Source organism: Heterodontus francisci, chromosome 37, assembly GCF_036365525.1.
Source record: "Heterodontus francisci isolate sHetFra1 chromosome 37, sHetFra1.hap1, whole genome shotgun sequence".
NCBI lineage: Eukaryota > Metazoa > Chordata > Chondrichthyes > Heterodontiformes > Heterodontidae > Heterodontus > Heterodontus francisci.
Window position 1 is genome coordinate 17,959,659 of NC_090407.1, and position 22,382 is coordinate 17,982,040.

Below are 22,382 nucleotides of genomic sequence, written 5' to 3' on the forward strand. Positions count from 1 at the left end.
TAGTTGTACCCCAGTTAGCATCACCATCTCACGTAGATGCACCACAGTTAGAGTCAACATAAAATCATAGAATGGTTACAGCACAGAAGCAAGCCATTCAGCCTGTCCCGTCCATGCTGGCTCTCTGCAACAGCAACTTACCTACTGCCACTTCCACGCCCTTTCTCCGTAGCCCTGCACATTCTTTGTCTTCAGATGCTTATCTAAATCCCTTTTGAAAGTCACGATTGAATCTGCCTCCACCACACTCTCATGCAGTGCAATCCAGATCCTAACCACTTGCTGCGTAAAATGGTTTTTCCTCATGTCACCGTTACTTCTTTTGCCAATCACCTTAAATCAAGTGTACTCTGGGTCTCGTCCCTTCCACCAATGGGAATAGTTTCTCTCTATCTGCTCTGACGATCCCCTCTTGATTTTGAACAACTCTATCAAATCACCTCTTAACCATCTCTTCTCTAAGGAGAACAACTCTAGCTTCTCCAATCTATCCAAGTAACTGAAGTTTCTCACCCATGTGCTTGTCTGCATGGGAGGCACGACACATGTGCACAGACAAATGGAACCAGCACTCTGTTGAGGCGGGAAGTTGGGTGGTAATATATTTAATAGAAAGACTTGCATTTATATAGCAACTTTAACAACCTCAGGACCTCCCAAATGCACTTTACAGCCAATGGAGTCCTTTTTTAAAGTGCAATCACTGTTGTAATGCAGGCAACATGAAAGCTTATTTGCATGCAGCAAGTTCCCACAAATAGCAAGGAGATAATGACCAGATAATCTATTTTAGTGATGTTGGTTGAGGGATAAATATTGGTGAGGACACCAGGGAGAATTCCCCTGCTGTTCTTCACATGGTGGCCATGGGCTCTTTTAAGTGCACCTGAGAGAGCAGACATGGCCATGGTTTAACATCATGGCTGAAAGACGGCACCTCTGATAAGGCAGCATTCCCTCAGTACTTCACTGGAAATGTCAACCTAAATTATGTGCTCAAGTCTCTGGAGTCGGACTTGAACCAACAATCTTCGAACTCAGAGGTCAGAGAGCTATACCTGAGCAAGACAAATAATTATTTTCCTGATGTATTTAACAGTTCTTTCTTTTCAACTGAATGAGTGTAATGTGCTCAGTATGTTAACAGTGCCCTAACTGTTCTGAGTAACAGCAATGCTATATAACTTAATACATCGGGGGGACCAGCATACACCAGTCCACTCGTTATGGAAATTTTATGGAGGCGACAGGGGTCTTGCCGCCGGCTGGTTAGCCAGTGAGGGACTCGCGTTGCTTCCTTTGGGGAAGGCCCGCCAGATGAGGAGCCAATCAGGCACTTGAGGGGCCACCGGAGAGCCTTTCCCGGGATCAGGACCCCAGAGGCAGGAAGTCCCACCTGCCAAGAGCTGCTGGCCAATCAGAGGCCCGCAGCAGCACTGGGGAGGTGGAGCTGCTGCCGGAACGGCAGTCACCGGAGACCAGGGACTGAGTGCCTTTGAATGAGGGAAACCCCCAACCCACCCCCACACCAGGAGACCACAAGCAACCACACATGGCTTTGCATATTGTGCTCAATGCATTGTGACAGGCCTGCCTGCCGCTAGGTTAATACCAGTGGCGGTGGAAAGAGGCTCTTAATTGGGCATTAATTGCCCCTGAAGGGCCTCAATTGGTGGCATGGTGGGAAGACAGTCCATGGGCCTTCCCACCACTGGCTTAATTGGGGTGGGGGCAGGAAGGTGGCGGAGTCCCCACCCGCCACCATCCCACCCGATTATATACCCTCCTCATCTCCAAACTCGCCATGGTGGAACAGCATAAAATATCGCCCATTGTCAAACTGCAAGGATCTGATCGATCAAATAGAAGTGTGAGAAGAGAGTGATCTTCAGACAATGCTATTCTCATACAACTGTTTAACAAGGTCGTACCAAATTCCTCTGCACTAATTTAACACCTGCCTTAAAAAGGCAGAGCCGATGGTACGACCATGCTGTTTGTTAGGGAGCAGCACCAATCTGGCACATCATCTAAACTGACAGCCCTGCTTCCCAGGAGCTCATTGCTTCTATCAGTGCTCTTTCCTGTTGTATTAGATATGCTCTGTGACTAACAGTGTTAGAAATCTAAACTGTCCATGAGCCAAAAAAGAACCTAAAATCTGGTTTCTGTTTTAATTAATTCTTTTTCTGAGCTTTTCAATCTCTCGCAGACCAGAAGATTAAATAAACCAGCAATGAGACTGAGAGTCAAAAAAAGGAAAATAATTGTAATGTGGTATAAATGAGTTTGTTTTGCCCTCTATTTAACTGAATCTTACATCACAGGAGGCGGCCATTTGGCCCAATGTGCCTGTGCTGGCTCTTTGAAAGATTAGTCCCACTTCCCTGGTCTTTCCCTGTAATTTTTCCCCTTCAAGTATTTATCCAATTCCCTTTTGAACGTTACTATTGAATTTGCTTCCACCACCCTTTCAGACAGTGCATTCCATATCACACAACCTCCTGCTTAAAAAAATTCTCCTCCTAACCCCTCTGGTTCTTTAGCCAATCTATGTCTTCCAGCTACTGATCCTCCTGCCACTGGAAACTATCAAATACTCTCATCATTTTGAACACCGCTGTGAAATCTCCCCTTAATCTTCTCTGCTCTATGAACAGTTCTCTAGTCTCTCCACGTAACTGAAGTCTTTTAGAATGTTTTATTTCTGAACCCTCTTTGTGTCTCCCCTTCACTCCCGACAGCACCCACTGGCCTCCCTGCATCCCACATTGCCGATCTGCTCCCTTGTTATTCCAGTTAAGAGCTGATTTGTGGGTAAGTGGGAAGGGGAGTGCAGCACAATTACTGAAACAGTACAGCTGGTAAATGCACTGCCCTGAGCCATACTGAACAGGAAGATCGCAGATTCCTGCTTAATGCTGAATAAGCTGACCTCAGATGGTAGTAACGACTCTAGAATTCCCCCCGGTGCCCCTGGGGTTAAGGAAGTGAAATATCAGCCAGGGTTCCCATTCCTGAATGCCACCAGTGACCCTTGCACCAAAGTATAAGGAGTTCAGTTTAGGATAGAATCAGGTTTGCAATTTCCCCATGGTCCGTGATCTGCCAAAGTTCATTTTGGCTGGCAACCAGAGGCCAGCCTGCAGAACTGTATCCCAGCAGTCATAGAACCAATAGTCAATGCTTTCAGGAAAGAGAGCAGGGGGTATTAGAAAGGTGGAGGAGAGAGAGAGTCTGGTCAGAAGCAATGGGGCAAAGACGTGAGATGCCCAGTAAATTAAGATTAAGAAAGAAAGAATGTGCATTTATTTAGCGCCTTCTACATTATCAGGGCTTTATAATAAATGATGTATTTTTGAAGTTGTACTGTTGTACATTACTGTTGTAATGTCAGGAAATGCAGCAGACAATTTGTGTGCAGGAAGGTCCCTCACACAATAATGAAATAATGACCAGACCATCTGTTTCAGTCATGTTTGTTGAGAGAGAAATATTGGTCCGGGACATCAGGGAGAGCTCCCCTGCTCTTCTTCGAAATAGTGCCAAGGGATCTTCGACATCCGCTCAAGAGGGCACAGGACCCTTGGTTTAATGTCTCAATCAAAAGACAGATGAAAGGATGGCCTTTTAAGTTTCGTTCTCAGCAGCAGATTGACAATCTCACTCGGAGTCACAGTGCTGAGGGCAGGAATTTTGCTCACCAGAGGTTTACTTAAATTTTTTGCATTCAATTTGAAAATGCTAAATATTCACACTGTCCCCCAAAAGCCGGCTGCACAAGCCGGGATTCTGATATCTTGCGCGGTCCCACGCTGTTGCACATCAAAAAATAAATGTAATTTGTAAAAAAGAACTTAAAAGTCACCCCTTGAGCAACATGTATTACACACCGTTATTTTAAGGCTTTACTCAGACCTAAAATGTCGCTCCTCTGGAGGAGTTTGCTACACGGCTGGTTTCACATTTAGCAAATTTAAAAGAGGCATTTGCACTTGCGGCCAGTCATCAAAAGAGAATTTAAATAATCCCTTTAAAGGTACTCATCAGCCTCGCCAAGTAAAGCTTAATACAACCCACTTTATTCTTTGATAATGTCATTCAACATGTGAGAGGTGCAGGTTTTGGAAATCAACTGGAGCTCCCCTAGTGGCTCAGTTAGAAACTGCACTGAGCATCAAACTGAGGGGCAGAAAGGTCCCATATTCAGTCCCTGGTCCATTCCAGGTTAACTGATCTGAGCTTGGGTACTGGTATGGCTGCTGCAATTGGCTTCAGTTGCCCCTGCGTTAGCAAAGGGAAGCATTAGCCAATGATTCTTGTTGGAAAGTGTTGGCTGTGAATGTTGCTCAGGGACCAGGAGAGGGCTTAGCTGTGATGCCCTCCCGGGTTGAATGTTCAATGAACACTCACTGCCTAGACTCGCGCATGAAGAATGCTTCGTTGGGATGAGCTACTACAGGGAGGTGAGCATCCATGGAATTCTATTCCTGTACACATTTTGACACTTTTTCCTGCCTTGTACAGAATTTAAGCACAAGGGGCCATATTTACAAATTAAGGACAATGAAAGAAAATAGGAAATGCAGGAGAAACGTTTTTTTGCTAAAAGGGTGGTAAGTATGTGGAACAGATTACCAGCATGGGTAGTGGGATAAGAAACTGAAATGGATTTCATGAAGCAAGTTAAGACAAGTTCTTGTCAACAAATGGATTTAGGGTCGTTAGAAATGCATACAGAACCTGCTCCCATCCTGCCTGTTCCCATAGCCATGGCTCCTACACTGCCTGTTCCCATAGCCATGGCTCCGACACGGCCTGTTCCCATAGCCATGGCTCCTACACTGCCTGTTCCCAAAGCCATGGCTCCTACACTGCCTGTTCCCATAGCCATGGCTCCTACACTGCCTGTTCCCATAGCCATGGCTCCGACACTGCCTGTTCCCATAGCCATGGCTCCTACACTGCCTGTTCCCATAGCCATGGCTCCGACACTGCCTGTTCCCATAGCCATGGCTCCTACACTGCCTGTTCCCATAGCCATGGCTCCGACACTGCCTGTTCCCATAGCCATGGCTCCTACACTGCCTGTTCCCATAGCCATGGCTCCGACACTGCCTGTTCCCATAGCCATGGCTCCTACACTGCCTGTTCCCATAGCCATGGCTTCTACACTGCCTGCTCACATAGCCATGGCTCCAACACTGCCTGCTCAGATAGTCATTGCTCCAAATGCCTGTTCCCATAGCCATGGCTTCTACACTGCCTGTTCCCATAGCCATGGCTCCGACACTGCCTGTTCCCATAGCCATGGCTCCAACACTGCCTGTTCCCATAGCCATGGCTCCTACACTGCCTGTTCCCAAAGCCATGGCTCCTACACTGCCTGTTCCCAAAGCCATGGCTCCTACACTGCCTGTTTCCATCGCCATGGCTCCTACACTGCCTGTCCCCATAGCCATGGTTCCTACACTGCCTGTTCCCATAGCCATGGCTTCTACACTGCCTGCTCACATAGCCATGGCTCCAACACTGCCTGCTCAGATAGTCATTGCTCCAAATGCCTGTTCCCATAGCCACGGCTCCTAGACTTACTGCTCTCATACTCATGGCTCCTACACTGCCTGCTTACACAGCCATGGCTCCAACACTGCCTGTTCCCATAGCCATGGCTCCAACCCTGCCTGTTCCCATAGCCATCGCTCCAACACAGCCTGCTCACATAGTCATAGCTCCTACATGCCTGTTCCCATAGCCATGGCTCCAACCCTGCCTGTTCCCATAGCCATGGCTCCAACCCTGCCTGTTCCCATAGCCATCGCTCCAACACAGCCTGCTCACATAGTCATAGCTCCTACATGCCTGTTCCCATAGCCATGGCTCCAACCCTGCCTGTTCCAATAGCCATGGCTCCTACATTCATGCTCCCATAGTCATGGCTCTTACACTGCCTGTTCCCATTGCCAAGGCTCCTACATGCCTTTTCCCACAGTCATGGCTCCTATACTGCCTGATCCTATAACCATGGCTCCTACACTGCCTGTTCCCACAGTCATGGCTCCAACATGCCTGTTCCCAAAGTTATGGCTCCTACACTGCCTGCTCCTATAGTCATGCCTCCTACATGCTCACATAGTCATGGCTCCTACATTGCCTGCTCACATAGTCATGGCTCCTACTCTGCCTGCTCCCACAGTCATGGCTCCTACACTGCCTGCTCTCATAGCCATGACTCCTACACTGCCTGCTCTCATAGCCATGACTCCTACACTGCCTGCTCTCATAGCCATGGCTCCTACACTGCCTGCTCTCATAGCCATGACTCCTACACTGCCTGCTCTCATAGCCATGGCTCCTACACTACCTGCTCACATAGCCATGGCTCCTAGAGTCTCAGCTCCTACATGCCTGGTTCCTACACTCTGTGTTCTTTCAGTCCCAGCTTCTACAGTGTCAACAGGGGTAAGACAGAGACAGACGGTGATTTGAAGGTGAAATTAAGTGTTCTTAGTGAAAGACTTGGTTTGAAGTATCTAGCACAGCATAATGCTGTGTCCCGCACCAGGCAGTGTATTTCCAGGCTGAGGTAGTATGGGAGCACTTGTTGACTCTCTGTTAAAATGCCACACATGTACTTACCAGCTGAAAGTAGACTCATTGCCCGTGTAAGTCTAATAAACATATTGTCAATTATTAAGAAAATGACAAGTAACAGGATTTTTCATTATGCTGCTCAAATGTGTTTTTAAATACATTCCCACAAGCAGTTTTCCCTATTACGGTAAGATTATATAATTAACATGATTAACATAAACTTTGAACTCTCATTTTGTTTTTCTAATGTTGCCTGTGGCAATTCTGTTATAAGTGACTGGGTGCCACTTGCTACCGACATTCTGCATTCATAAGCTCACTCCATTTTGCCAATTCCACTGGCATTTTCGAACCCTACCAATATCATGTGCTCGATGGCAGGTAACTAATCATTCAATTCGGCAGTAGCACCACCTCTCCTGAAGGAGCTGACTCTCACTGGGATCCAGAGTGATAAGCACTGCAACCCCCTGGTACCTTACCCAACTGGCCCACCTTAATGTGTGTGCATAGAAGGTGTATCAACGGGTCAGAGTGTGCAACTGCGAGAGACATCACAATCAAGCCCAATCCAGCCCTCACCCAATCACAGACACTCTCTAACCAGGCCACTGGATCATGACTAGGAGATGGAACCCTGCCTGATTTTCTCCTCTTCAGCCCATAAATGCAGGGACCACCTACTGAATATTTATTGCACTGGCTCAGATCAGCTAGCTCAGCACAAACTGGAGTTCACACTTGGGACTTTTCATGTGACTTAGTACCATGCAAGTGGTGCATTTACCCACTGAGCCATCTGTAGAGCGAAAAGTCTTCTTTTAACCTTTGAACCTACATTCGCCAATATGCTCGTCAGTGGAGTCAGAGTTAGGTGACAAACAGAGACGCGTTTCACAAAAACCTGACAGATTCCGTGTAGCACTATCATCTCTCTATGTAGAGACAGTATATAAACAGTTCACTGAGTTGGTTAGTATTTTATTCTCAGCCTCACTGTAAAGAAGAATTTGAACAAGGGTCACTGTTCCACTGAGCAATACAGCATTTGAAGACTCACTGTATTGGAGTGGAAGGCCAGTGGTTTGGGCTCTTTACCAAGCTCCTGATCTGAGCCATGAGATTGGGGCATGTCCCTGGGAGGAAACCTAGATAATCCTGTCATTTTATTTTAATTTAATGCCCCTAATTTCTGTGTGGGTATTAAGAGTAAACCATGTAGGGTGGGACCAGAGTCACATGTAGGCCAAACTGGATAGGGATGCCAGATTCCCTTCCCTAAAGGATGTTAGCATATCAGTTGGGTTTTTATGACATTGCAGCAACTTTCGTGGTCATTTCCCCAGTGCCAATCCATAAATTACCAGATTTATTTTGGCAGAAGGAATAGGGAGAGGCAATATATACTTAATGGCACAGTTCTAAAGAGAGTGCAGGCACAGAGGGACCTGGGGGTGCATGTGCATTGATCTTTGAAGATGGCAGGACATATTAAGGGAGTGGTTAGTAAAGTATATGGGATCTTGGGCTTTATAAATAGAGGCATTGAGTACAAAAGCAGGGAAGTTATGTTGAACCTTTATAAAGCTCTGGTTCGGCTCCAACTGGAGTATTGCATCCAATTCTAGTCACCACACTTTAGGAAGGATGTGAAGGTCCATGAAAGGGTGCAGAGGAGATTTACCAGAATGGTTTCAGGGATGGAGAATTTTAGTTACAAGGTTAGTTTAGAAAAACTGGGTTTGTTCTCCTTAGAACAAAGGAGATTGAGGGGAGATTTAATAGCGTACAAGATTATGGCAGGCTTAGATAAGTTAGATAAGGAAAAACTGTTCCCATTAACAAATGGTACAAGCACTAGGACGCACAGATTGAAGGTTTTGGGCAAAAGATGCAGGAGAGAATGTGAGGAAGCACTTTTTTACGCAGCAGGTGGTAATGACCCGGAACTCGCTGTCCACAAGGGTGGTGGAAGCGGAGACAATGAATGACTTCAAGAGAAAGATGGATGGCCACCTGACAGAAATAGGCTTGCAGGGCTACAGGGATGGAGCGGGGAGTGGGACCGACTGCCTAGCTCCGTGGAGAGCTGGCATGGACTCAATGGGCCAAATGGACTTCCTCTGTGCTGTATATACAAACATACGAATTAGGAGCAGGAGTAGGCCACTCGGCCCCTCGAACCTGCTCCGCCATTCAATAAGTTCATGGCTGAACTGATTACTCCACATTTCCACCAACCCCCGATAACCTTTCACCCCCTTGCTCATCAAGAATCTATCTACCTCTATCTTAAAAATATTCAAGGACTCTGCTTCCACCACCGTTTGAGGAAGAGAATTCCAAAGACTCACGACCCTCAAGAGAAAAAATTTCTCCTCGTTTCTGTCTTAAATTGGCGACCCCTTATTTTTAAAAAGTGACCCCTAGTTCTAGATTCTCCCGATTCTCCCACAAGGGAAAACATCCATTCCACATCCACCCTGTCAAGACCACTCAGGATCTTATATGTTTCAATCAAGTCACCTCTTACTCTTCAAAGTTCCAGCGAATACAAGCCTCGCCTGTCCAATCTTTGCTCATAAGACAGCCCGCCCATTCCAGGTATTACTCTAGTAAACCCTCTCTGTACTGCGACTCTATGATTCTATTGAAATCGATCTCACAATTTTTCACAGGTTTGAACCCATGACCTGTGCGATGCCAGTCCAATAGCAAAAGCACTACATGACACGACTGATGCCATGGGCTTCCACTCAACCAACAGAAGGGACGTTGGCAGACCTCAGGGAAGTAGGCTACTTGCTGTCCTTTCAGCAACAAGAGTTCTAGAAATAAGAAGGCCATTTAACCGGTTAAGATGCAGAAAGAAAGAAAAAGATGAGCAGTGAAGATGGGCTAACATTAAGAGGGCATGAGAGAAAGTCAGCCTGGGGCTAACATTTGTATCTTTGTTCATTACTGGATCGCTGCTCAGCCCTGGAGCCTCCTGCCTTTGGAACTCATTCTCTAAATCATTTTACCTTGATACCTCTCTTCAAGAACTTCCTAATAACGTAAAAGATATTTTGGAAGAATATTCGGTCTAATTATGTCTCACCCCTCGCTTGCTATCCTACTCCATGCCACCGCCCCCTTTGAATGAGACATTCGACTATGTAAAGAATGTGATGAAAATATGAGTTGTTATTGTCCTTTAGCGGTTTGGCAGGAAGCCCGAGACCAGATTATCAGCTTTTTCTCCTAGCTCAGAATAGTTTGCATCATGGAGGTCTCAGGGAAGGAAAGGAGAGAAAAACAACAAACAGTGTTGGTAAAAGTGATTTTTTTTATCGTATCATAGGCTGGCTCTCAAATTTGAAATAGCATTAAGAGGCTCAGATTTGGAGTGTTCTGTCAACTCAGTAATTCTTAAAATTGTATTTTTGCGTAACTGTGGTATGACAAGTGAAACTTTGAGGCTCGTCACCTATCAGACCGGAGAGATATCACAGCCGAGTCTCATTTCCAAAATTCCTTTAAATCAATCACAGGATTGTTCTCCTCAATGAGGATTTACTAGGAAAAGTACAAAACAGACTCCACAGTGTTGCTGTGGCCCTTACCTCCACACCCTGCACTTTCAGCTTCATGTGATCCTCCCGTGTAGTTTTCCCATCTTTCCGTTTCTTCCAGCAGTAGCCGTCCTTTCTGTATTTCACCTTCTTCCTGTTGTATAGGATCATGGAGCCATTCTGGGGCCTGCAATATTTCAAGGAGGAAACAGTGTTGGAAATGGGAATACAGGACCCGAATAAAATAGTTACAGAGACATTTGTCCCTAATCAAAAATAAACCTGTTGCGTCTCATTCATTAGGAGTGACATTCATTTTGCATTTAGAGAATGATTTTTTTTTATTCGTTCATGGGATGTTCATGGGCCTTTTTGTGCAAGTTGCACTTGCTCTCCCCAAACATACTACCCTCGGGACATTGGTTCCTACTCGCAATGGTACCAGAGTCTTCAAGTGTCTCTCCTAAATGCCCACTCTTAATGAATGAAAGGTTTAAATTTTATGAATGGATTTCATGGAGGAGATTCATGGGAGCTGCACCCACTATTTCCTGATACGCCCCTGAACATCTGGCTGGATCTTTCCCCTCCCTATCCGAGGAGTGCTGAAGCCAATTGTAGCTCCTCTACATCCCAGACTAACGTTTACTAACACAGGAGACTGGGAATTGAATTTGGGACCTTATTGCGCTGGATGGCTCACTACCATATGTTTATCCACTGAGCCTGAGGCATATCACTCTTAAAACAAAATATAGTTCCCCATCTTTAATTGTCCCCATATCGTCACAAATCCAACCCCTAACATTTCCACCATATATACACCCTACATTACCCCACGAGTGGGTGAATTTGCTTCACATAAACTTGAATTCATCTAAAACTCTGCTGCCCATGTCCTGTTCACCCATCACCCCTGTGATCGCTGATCTACAGTGGCTCTTTGTTTGGCAACATCTCAATTTTAAAATTCTCATCCTTATTTTCAAACAAAGATGAGGGGGCCTCACCCCCTCCCTACCTCTGTAACCTCTTCCAGCCTTATAAACTTTTGAGATCTCTGCACTCCTCCAATTCTGGCTTCTTACACATCCCCAATCCTAATTGCTCCACCATTTGCAGGTGTGCCTTCAGCTGCCTAGGTCCTAAGCCCTGGAACTCCTTCCCTAAAACTCTTCACCATCCTGTCCACCTTTAAGATGCATCTTGAAACTGAAGTCTTTGACGAAACGTCATTCATCTGTCCTAATATCTCCTTATGTGGCTTGGTGTCAAATTTGGGTTGATAATCACTCCAGTGAAGTACCTTCGGCCGTTTTACAACATTAGAGGCACTATATAAATGCAGGTTGCTGTTAAACAGACTCACTACTCTGCATTCTGCCTTTTTGTAACTACCCTTTCGAGGATCTTTCTGCCTCAATTACAGCTCCTGTTGCAAAAGCTAGACTGATGTTTTGGTATCTGCATCCTGCTCACAGACAGACGGGGATCAATGAGCTTTCCAATGCAATTGGATGAGGTATGTCTTTCCAATTATCAAGATAATGCAAATAAATCATTTATTGCTTTAGTCTCTGGGAAAATCAAGTTATGTTTAGCATATTAAACACCCTTCAATGAAGTGCCTTTCTTTTTAAACACACAAGAATCAGAAAGCATTACCTGTCAAGCTGCTATAATAGTTCTGAAACACTTCAGTAATTTGGTTTCAGCAAATGTTTAAATGATCAGTGAAAGTTGCGTACTGTACTTGTACTTTATTGGCTGATTAAGTTTTCTTCTGTATAAATTTACATCTTGCAATAAAGTTGATTAGGTATTTTAGCCTGAACTATATGATCTTTTAGCATGGTCTCTTTCTGATGACAGGAACCTTGAGGACAGTATGGTGCAATTACCTGCCGTACAAGAGGCATTCAGTAATGCTGAGACACAATATGGCCAACTGCTTCATGCATAAGGTTGAGTTTTGGATTCAAAGCTTGGCACAGACTGCCAATGGAAACTGCCTTTTAGGAAGAACATGAAATGAAAGACATCAAATTGTGAGAAACCCCTCCCACATATAAAAAGGTAACTTTAACCAGATTATTTTTCCTACAAAGTCCTTCCTCACCTTTTGCTCTTATAAAAGGCAAAGGCTAACAAAGGGTCAAAGACTCGATGAGGCTGTAATACAAAATACTATTCTTTCAACTTGAATTTGCCAACTTCTGTTGCAATGATAGATCGATTAACGATGGAAAGACGAATGCCACACATTACTGCTATTTTTTAATCTTTTATTGCAGCTAAAACTCAGGCAAGTTGGCTGGTCTCTTATCTCTTCTCTTACACACCAGCTCCCGAGAAAGCAACTGTCTGAAGTCTCTAACAGATAATGCAGCAAGATTCAGTGGATTGAAGTGATAGAAACACTTGCAAAGAAAGTAAGGTAGAAAACAATCAAGCTGCTCATTTATATTCTTAAAGGGATTCATACCCTTGTAAACGTGTTTCACAGCAGACTTTACAAAGATACGCACACATAATTTCAGAGATTGTTGCTGTTCTGGCGATTACATTGGTGCTAAATCTTTTTAAATGTAAATAAACATTTGTCGTAAGGTCATGCTTCAGCTAATTATCCAACCTTATTTACACTGTGACCCTTCCCTCAAGAGTTAACATGTTTGAACACTAATTTTGGACCTACTCAAGCTAGCAATAATGCCAATCCCACCATCTCATAAATCAAGAGACAAACTTAAAAATCAAGAGAATTGGTATAAAAATCATGAGTTGCTTTTTTTTTCCAAACATAAACCTATATAGATTGACATTTGGTTTATAAACCTTTTCTATGAAGAACATGTCTCCTGACAAAGATATCGTCAATAGCTCATCCTCTGTGCTCCTCCAATTCTGGTCTCTTGCACATCACAAATTTAATTGCTCCACCACTGGCTGTCGTGCCTTCAGCTGCCTGGAAGTTCTGGAATTCTAACACTCTCACCTTTGAGTCAGAAGGCTGTGGACTCAAGCCCCACTCCAGAGACTTCAGTTCATAATTCAGGGTCACACTCCAGCACAGTGCCGAAAGAATGCTACAATGTCGCAAGTCCTGTCTTTCAGATAAGATGTTAAATTGAGGCCTCCATCTACCTTCAGCTGGATGTTAAAGATCCCATGGCACTACTTTTAAGAACTGCAGGTGAGTTCTCCCCAGTGTCCGAGTCAATATTTGTCCCTCAACCAACATCACTAACACAGATTATCATTATCTTATTGTTGTTTGTGGAAACTTGCTGAATATAAATGGGCTGCTGTGTTTCCTACATTACAACAGTGACTACACTTCAAAAGTACTGCATTGGCTGTAAAGCACTTTGAGACATCCCGAGGTCATGAATGGTGCTAAATAAATGCAAGCCATATCTTTGGAGGTGAATTTATTTTATCCTGTGTAATAGCCTCCTTACCAACCACTGATGTGATGATTGGTGTGTTGTAAATTGGTTTATCCCTTTTTGAAGAGGTACTATTTTGGTAACTCTCCAGGCCTCTGGCACAACTTCCATATACAAGAATGTTAGAAAGATTATGGTCGCAACCTCTGCTATTCTGTCTGACGTCTCTGAGCCTTCTGGAATGTAACAAGCAGGGTGCAGGGTCTTAGCCACTTTCAGTTCCATTTTTCTGGTGCTACATCCTTATCTAATTGCTGCGCCTCCTCCTCCGTATCCTTTTATTGCCATTGTGAACTCTTTGAAAATTGAAGCAAAGTCTTCATTTAGTACCATCCTGACTTGGAACTATATTGCCGTTCCTTCACTGTCGCTGGGTCAAAATCCTGGAACTCCCTTCCTAACAGCACTGTGCGTGTATCTACCCCACAAGGACTGCAGCGGTTCAAGAAGGCAGTTCACCACCACCTTCTCAAGGGCAATTAGGGATGGGCAATAAATGCTGTACTAGCCAGCGATGCCCACATCCCATGAATGAATAAAAAAAAGTATCTCTGCCATCGCTTCATCCTCCATAAGATTTCCTTTTCCATTTCAAGTTGGCCTTATCTTTAAGGGAGAGGCAGAGAGGTTTAGGGAGGAACTTGCAGAGTTTAGGCCCTGGTTGAAAAATTGTTTCGAAAAGGAATTCCATAATTTCTCAAAAAGAGGAATATTAAAGGGTATGTGGTGTGAGTAGGAGAGTGAGACTAGACTAGGTGGTTTATCTGAAGAATAACAACTTGATGGACAGAATGGTCTCTTTCTGTACTGTTACATTACCTACCTTTATCAGTAACATAGAATGCAACGGGCTGTGCACACAAGAAACTAACCATGAAAAGACCAGTGTAAAGGGAAAAAATATAGGGGCATCAGTCAAGCATCTCTACTGTTTAATATATTAGTACATATCAGTCATTATTTCAGAAGTTTTACGTCCAGAATAGATTTTTCTAATTACTTTGGTTGTTCAAATAGATTCCAGTAAAACCAACAATCAGGACTGCTTAACAGTACGGAGAATCTACTGAGCTCGTTGATTCACAAAATTCATAATGACTGCTTTTTAATACCGGTCTCACAATTTTTCATTTACCACATTGTTAATCTCAACAGCTAGAAATTAATATTAATGTACTGTATGTGAGGCTCTTCTATATCTTACTTAGCATATTATTTGTGGCTTCACAGTGTCTGTTAGGAGTCTTATTCCCATTTTGCCTGGTTTCACCCACATTCTCTGATGCATGCTGAGACAATGATGCCCTCCAATACCTGACCAATGCGATGTCATGAGCCTAGATGACTGCAGAGACCATCACAACTGAACCATGTCCTGTTCCCACCCGGGTGCTCCGGTTTCCTCCCACAGCCAAAGACTTGCAGGTTGATAGGTAAATTGGCCATTATAAATCGCCCCTAGTATTGGTAGGGGAATTGAGGGAAGGTGGGGATGTGGTAGGAATATGGGATTAATGTGGGATTAGTATAAATGGATGGTTGTTGTTCAGCACAGACTCGGTGGGCCGAAGGGCCTGTTTCAGTGCTGTATCTCTAAATTAAAAACAAATTTTAAAAAAAAATTCCAGTAGAGAACAATGAACAGAATAGCAATGGGGGGCAGGGAGCAAGGTTGATTCTTCACCTTCCTAGCCCCAGGAACAGAAGCAAAATTTAGCACCTCAACAGCTCTCCTGGCCAGAATCAGCTAACAGGGTCAATCCTGGGACCTTTCATGAGCAAGGACTGTCCTTTTGAACCATACTGATAACCAGAGAGACAGTTTCCTCATTTTAGTCGCAAGACCCTGTGTGCTGACAATTCTGGGAGAGAACATAATCCAAGCAAGAAGGTGACCCAAATCTGTTGGTGATGCATTATCCAATATAAAACATTTCGCAGCCTCTGGGAAACAGCATGGGGATAAAGATTTCAGATTAGCGGATGGCTTGTTTCATTAATCAATAAAGCAGCACAGCCCCTCTCTGTGAAAGGAAATCCTCTGTAAAAACAATGTACAGAAAAAAATCATTCTAAATATAATTGATAATACGCTGGTGTGCCAAGGGGCTTTCAAAGTAATGTTAGATAAAATTGTGGCTTTCCAGTGGTGCTGCTCATGTTTATGGAAGCTAAGCTGCATCGAACTGTAGCAGGAAATCTCAGCCATGCTAAGAGCTCATCCCAGGAAATCCCACCGGCAGAATCGGCTAATCTACTGGACAATAATTAAGTAAGGAAAGAGGTAAAGGGGTGAAATTTGTCCTTGGTAGCTGAAGCACAAAGCGAGTGATAGAGAATTGGCCGTGTGTTTTACACCCCGACCGATTTTCTTTTCTATTGACTTCAATGAGAAAGATAAACCATGTAAACCACACGGCCGATTTCCTATCACCTGCTTTGCACTACAGCTGCCCTGGACCAATCTCACCCCCAGAGAGCCCGAGGGTAAAATACTTTACATCAACTCTTTCCGCGAAGCACCTTAAACACGGGTCAGCTGAAGAGTATCCAATATACAGCAACAATCAGCAAAGCTAAAAGAATGCTGAACTACATATGCTAGAGTGGAGTACAAGTCGGAGGAAGTCATGCTCAAACTGTATAGACCTCTGGTCAGATTGAGGGTTTTATCCAGTTATGGTCAGTTCAGAGAAAAGACTCAGAGTTAAGAAGCAAGATGCAAGACTGGATAAATATTATCTTTTCAGCTTTGACAGGAGGTGACTGAGAAGTGATTTTACGGAGGTACGTAAGATGGGAAATGGTGTAAAAAAACCAAATACTGAGTAGGACAAGGAGATACAGGCTCTAACATATAAAGGGCAGATTTAAGACTGATATTAGGAAGTTCTACACATAAAGAGCAATCAATATATTGAATAGACTCCCAGATGGAGCATTGGATGCAAAAACTCTGGAATCCCTTGATGAACACTCAAATGCTGAAATGGGAAATAATAGGGTATTTCTGGATGGGTGAGTTAGAACCATAGAATCTTACAGCACAGAAGGAAGCCATTCGGCCCAGCTCTTTGAAAGGATTGTCTCCGCTTCCACCACCCTTGTGGGCATCGAGTTCCAAGTCACTACCACTCGCTGCGTATATTCTCCCTGCACCTCCTGCCCAAAACCTTCAATCCGTGTCCCCTAGTCCTTGTACCATTAGTTGACAGGAATAGCTTTTCCTCATTTAACTTATCTAAGCCTGTCATAATTTTGTACATTTCTATTAGATCTCCCCTCAATCTCCTTTGTTCTAAGGAGAACAAACCCAGCTTCTCCAACCTAACCTTGTAACTAAAATCCTCCATTCCCGGAACCATTCTGGTAAATCTCCTCTGCACCTTCTCTAGGACCCTCACATCCTCCTTAAAATGTGGTGACCAGAACGGGACGCAATACTCCAATTGGGGCCTAACCAGACTTTATAAAGTTTCAGTACAACTTCCATTCTTTTGTACTCAACACCTCTATTTATGAAGCCCAAGATCCCATATGCTTTGCTAACTACTCTCTCAATATGTCCTTCCACCTTCAAAGATCTATGTTCATGCACCCCCAGGTCCCTCTGTTCCTGCACACTCGTTAGAACTGTGCCATTAAGTCTATATTCCCTCTCCCCAGTCCTTCGGCCAAAATGCAGCACCTCACACTTGTCTGTATTAAATTCTATCTGCCACTTGTCTGTCCATTCTGCTAGCATATCTATGTCCTGAGCAAGCTTGAGCACAGTGCGCTTACTCACAAGCAATTAGACTGTCAGAAAGTTGCTGAGTATTTGTGAGAATGAGGAGCTGGGATTGGAAGGCAGAGAGAATGCCGTTCCCCCACAGAAGGTATATAAATGACAGCCCTTAACTCTGCAGCCTAGCAACCTCAATCCCATCTCTACCAGAACGGGCAGTAATTCAAAGGCAGATCCAGGCCAATATGGCAAAGTTGTTCAGTTTATCAGATGTGTCATATAAACAGGATCCGCCATGTTCCCCTGATGGTCTAGAGAGCCTTGCATAGTCTTACCGAGCATATGGTTTGAGCTTTGATCCCTGGTCTGTCCTAAGTTAGCTGACCTCAACTGGGTACAACAATTGACCTCAGTCTCCTCAAATGAGGGGTGGGGGGAATGTGGGAGAAATCAGCCATAATTTCTGTTCCCAATTGCTATGCAGTGACAGCTCCTGGAAGCCAGGATTGCAGAACAGGATTGGGTTCAGCAGTGATGCTACTATAACCCCAAATTAGCTACTGACAGTCACTGTCCATGCTTTCATGTGACGGATGGCCAACTGGGTGAGGTACTGAAGGACTATGAATGTCCCAGCAAGAGTCAAAGCCTTTAGGAGAGAAGGGGAAAAAAACTAGGAGGAGAGTGAGCGAGAGATAAAGAACAAAAGTATTATTTTTCTTCTATTTGCCTGCAGTGCACACAAAACACTTTCCAACCCCTGTGGTCTTAAGTTGTTTCCTTGAGGAATGAATCCTTCATAAGGTGAACAGCTGTTAACAGCAGCAGCACCTCTCTGCTACCATTTTTTGCCACTAACATTTTTAGCGACACACCACAGAGAACCATGTTGTTCATAACACTGCAGGGCTCCTCGAACCTGAACCAGCTGCTGAGGAAAGTCATTGCAACACCCGTTCATTCCGCTCACAAACAAATCCGAGGATAAAACAGCAAGTCACCACATATCATGAGGCACTGCATAACACACACCCAACTCCCTCTCATAGCCTGCCCTGTTACTTCTCTCAACTACAAATGCAAGAACACAGGAATATAAGTAATAGGAGCAGGAGTAGGCCATATGGCTGCTCAAGCCTGCTCTGCCATTCAATAAGATCATGGCTGGTCTCCTATCTATATTTCAGTTTCCTTCCCTATCCACACCTCTCTTGGGCAGTGAATTCCGAAGAGTACAAAGGAAGCTTTGTATTTAAATAAGCACCATATCCCGCCATTCAGACATGTTGCAAAGCTTTTTCACACAAGGTAAATTACTTTGAAGCACAGTGACTGTTGTTATGGAGACAAAGGTGGCAGGCAGCTTGGGTGCCACAAATTCCCACAAACAGCAGCGAGGTGAACAGCTAACTGAGCTGTTTCTGGTGGTATTGGTTTGAGGGCTGAATGTTGGCAAGGAGACTGAGGGAACTCCCAGTACTTCTTCACATAGTGCCATGGAATCATTAACAAGAATACAAAAAGGATGCATGAGTTATCAGCATTAGACATGATGGGGTAGCATGCTTGTCTTTTAGATTAAAAAATAGGATACCTGTTCTCCAGAATTGATAAGCTAGCTGATTTCAGTTGATATGGCAGTTGGGGAAAACAACAACAACTTGTATTTATATAGCACTTTAACGTAGTAAAATGTCCCAAGACACTTCACAGGAGAGTTATCAAATAAAATTTGATACCGATATACTTAGAGGGCCAAGAGCTTGGTCTAAGAATTAGGTTTTAAGGAATGTCTCAAAGGAGGAGTGCAAGTTGGAGAAGTTTAGGGACATTTACAATTGCCCTCAGTCCTAGGCAGAGGAAAAATCAGCCATTCCTTCTGCTTTTCAGTAACAGCATGGATATTAACAGTTACAGTTGTATAGGACTTTGGTTCGGCCACATTTGGAATACTGCGTACAGTTCTGGTCGCCACATTATCAAAAGGATGTGGATGCTTTGGAGAGGGTGCAGAGGAGGTTCACCAGGATGTTGCCTGGTATGGAGGGCGCTAGCTATGAAGAGAGGTTGAGCAGATTAGGATTATTTTCATTAGAAAGACGGAGGTTGAGGGGGGACCTGATTGAGGTGTACAAAATCATGAGAGGTATAGACAGGGTGGATAGCAAGAGGCTTTTTCCCAGAGTGGGGGTTTCAATTACTAGAGGACACGAGTTCAAAGTGAAAGGGGAAAAGTTTAGGGGGGATATGCGTGGAAAGTTCTTTACGCAGAGGGTGGTGGGCACCTGGAACGCATTGCCAGCGGAGGTGGTAGATGCGGGCACGATGGAGTCTTTTAAGATGTATCTAGACAGATACATGAATGGGCAGGAAGAAAAGAGATACAGAACCTTAGAAAATAGGCGACATGTTTAGAGAGAGGATCTGGATCGGCGCAGGCTTGGAGGGCCGAAGGGCCTGTTCCTGTGCTGTAATTTTCTTTGTTCTTTGTTCTTTGTTCTAACAGCAGATTAAGATCAGAACTGTGAAATGTAATCTACAAAATACCTGTAAAAATCCTAGAGTATCCTGTAATCCTATATAATAATAGCTAAACATGACATATTCAGTCATGTAAACAACAGATCTAATTATAAATTGAATCACAGAATGCCATACCCACATCAAAAACAAAATCCTGGAATGGAATTACGTAGAATATACAGCACAGAAACAGGCCATTCGGTCCAACTAGTCTGTGCTGGCATTTATACTCCACACAAGTCTCTTCACATTTCATCTACCTCATTTCAGCATAACTTTCTATTCCCTTTTCTCTCATATACTTGGCTGGTGTCCTTTTGAAAGCATCTAAGCTATTTGCCTCAACCACTTCATGTGGTAGTGAGTTCCACATTCTAACCACTCTCTGACTAAAGAAATTTCTCCTTATTTCCCCACTGGATTTATTAGTAACTATCTTGTATTTATAATCCCTGGTTTTGGATTCTCTCATAAGTGGAAATATTCTCTCCACATCTATCCTGTCCAACCCATTCATAATTTTAACAACCTCTATCAGGTCACCTATAAGACTTCTCTTTCAAAAGATAAAATTTCCAACCTATTCAATCTTTCCTGAGAGCTGTAATCTCTCAGTTCTGGTACCATCCTTTAAATCTTTTTTGTACTTGCTCCAGTGCTTCTGTATCCAGGGTGTAATAAAAGTAAAATTGAACCTCTTCCGTCCCAATAGAACAGTGTCTCTAGTTATGATGTTCGAACTACCCACTGGTATCTATTATTCAGTGTATGTGGGGTGGATGGGAGGGATTTTTATTTTTCTGATTGGCTCTTACTGCAGTGGAAACTGCATGGGCTCTAACAGACAATATGCTGGTCTCACTGGCAAGTGTTGGGGTTCATCCACAGAGATTAGTTGCTGTAACATCATTACTGCAAATTTATTGTGTAGATATAATTTGTACTTGATTACCTGCAAACTCCACATCCAATATCTTAGTGTCTGTGGCTCTGATACAAGTCATATAGTAAGTTATTGCTTTACTTAGGCTAACCAAGTAGACTGCTACCAATCAACTCAACACTTCGATCTCCACAGGACTTGCTTACTCAGCTCTGCTGCTGGCTCAGTTGGTAAGTGCAATGCCCAATGCCTTACAGAGCCTGAGAAGGTGCAATTATCAATTCCCAATTTGCACTGGGTTAACTGATCCTAGCTGGATGGCAGTTAGGGTTCTTTAATTGGTCTCTAAGCATCTCTAGAATCATAGAGTTATAGAACAGTACAGCACAGAAGGAGGCCATTCAGCACACTGAATCTGTGTCGACTCTTTTGAAGAGCAATCCAGTTAGTCCCACTCCGCTGCTCTTTCCCCATATCCCTGCAATTTTTTCTCCAAGTATTTATCCAATTCCATTTTAAGAGCTACTCTTGAATCTGCTTCTACCACCTACACTCCAAATGCTAACCACTCTCAGACAGCAAAAGGGGGAAAAAAACATGCAGACTTCTCACTTCTGACTTTCACCTCACCTTCAGTTTCGCATGGTCCATCTCCGACCCTTCCCTTCCTCAACTTCTCTACTTCCATTTCTGGAGCTAGGCTGTCCACCGATTTCTTATTATAAGCCCGACTCCCACAGCTACCTTGATTACAATTCCTCCTACCCCACTTCCTGTAAGGATTCACAGCTTCTCCGTCTTTGTCACATCCACCCTGAGCTCTCACACCAGTGCTTCTGAAATGTTTTTGTTTTTCTCAGCTGAGGATTCCCCTCCACCATGGTCCTGTACTATTTAAAAGGTGTTCAATCTCTAACAACTTCCAGTCCTGATGAAAAGTTATTACTTGAGAGTTAACTTTGTTTCCCTGCTCCACAGATGCTGCCTGACCCATGTTCTCCAGCAATTTCTGCTTTTATTTCAGATTTCTCACTCCTTACTGCTATTCAGTCACCCTTGTTGGAAAGTGCATGTGTGTGAACTATGGAGCTATGACTAGCTTGTTTGTGATACATCCCACAGGAAAAGAGCTTACAGATGCTGACTGCCTGGGCCTAAGCATAAAGAATGGCTATTTGGATGAGATACTGAGAGGTCCTTCGCACCTTCAGGACAATAGCAAATAATTTAGAATGAACAAACCTGGCTGCGAAAATTAAAATGTGTTCATTATTTGGTGGGAACAGAGCAAGAGAGTTACAATTCCTGCTCTGTTCTGCGTTCGTTGATTGCAGCCCTGGCGGTAATTCGGGTAGTATGGTTTTCCCCATAGATAACGAGGGGAAGATTCAAGCAGGGATTTGTTTGCAGTCCAGAGCTGGCTGCTGAAAAAGCTTGTGCGTGTGGATGGTAGGCCTGGATAGGATCAAACTCAGGCTCTGGTACCTTGCTTTGAATGGGTTTCCACCCACGCAAAGGCAAAGACCAGCCCCCTTATGATGGAATAATCTCCTGCCACTAGTTAGCACGTTCAGCTACGGGAGAACAACAACTGTTTTGAATTTTCCTTTCTGTAAACTACCCCAAACCTGTAGGATTTCTGGATGTCT

At 44.0% G+C, this 22,382-nt stretch overlaps 1 protein-coding gene across 6 annotated transcripts in view; it reads right to left on the reverse strand.

Moving 5' to 3' along the window:
- The window catches only part of LOC137352094 (calmodulin-binding transcription activator 1-like), a 1,221,793-nt gene that overhangs the window by 599,002 nt on the left and 600,409 nt on the right, over positions 1 to 22,382 (reverse strand). For all 6 annotated transcript variants that reach the window (XM_068017185.1, XM_068017183.1, XM_068017181.1 and 3 more), the window contains exon 4: positions 10,200 to 10,335. In XM_068017185.1, the coding sequence (XP_067873286.1) occupies positions 10,200 to 10,335 (136 nt within the window). The remainder of the gene's footprint in view (positions 1 to 10,199; positions 10,336 to 22,382) is intronic.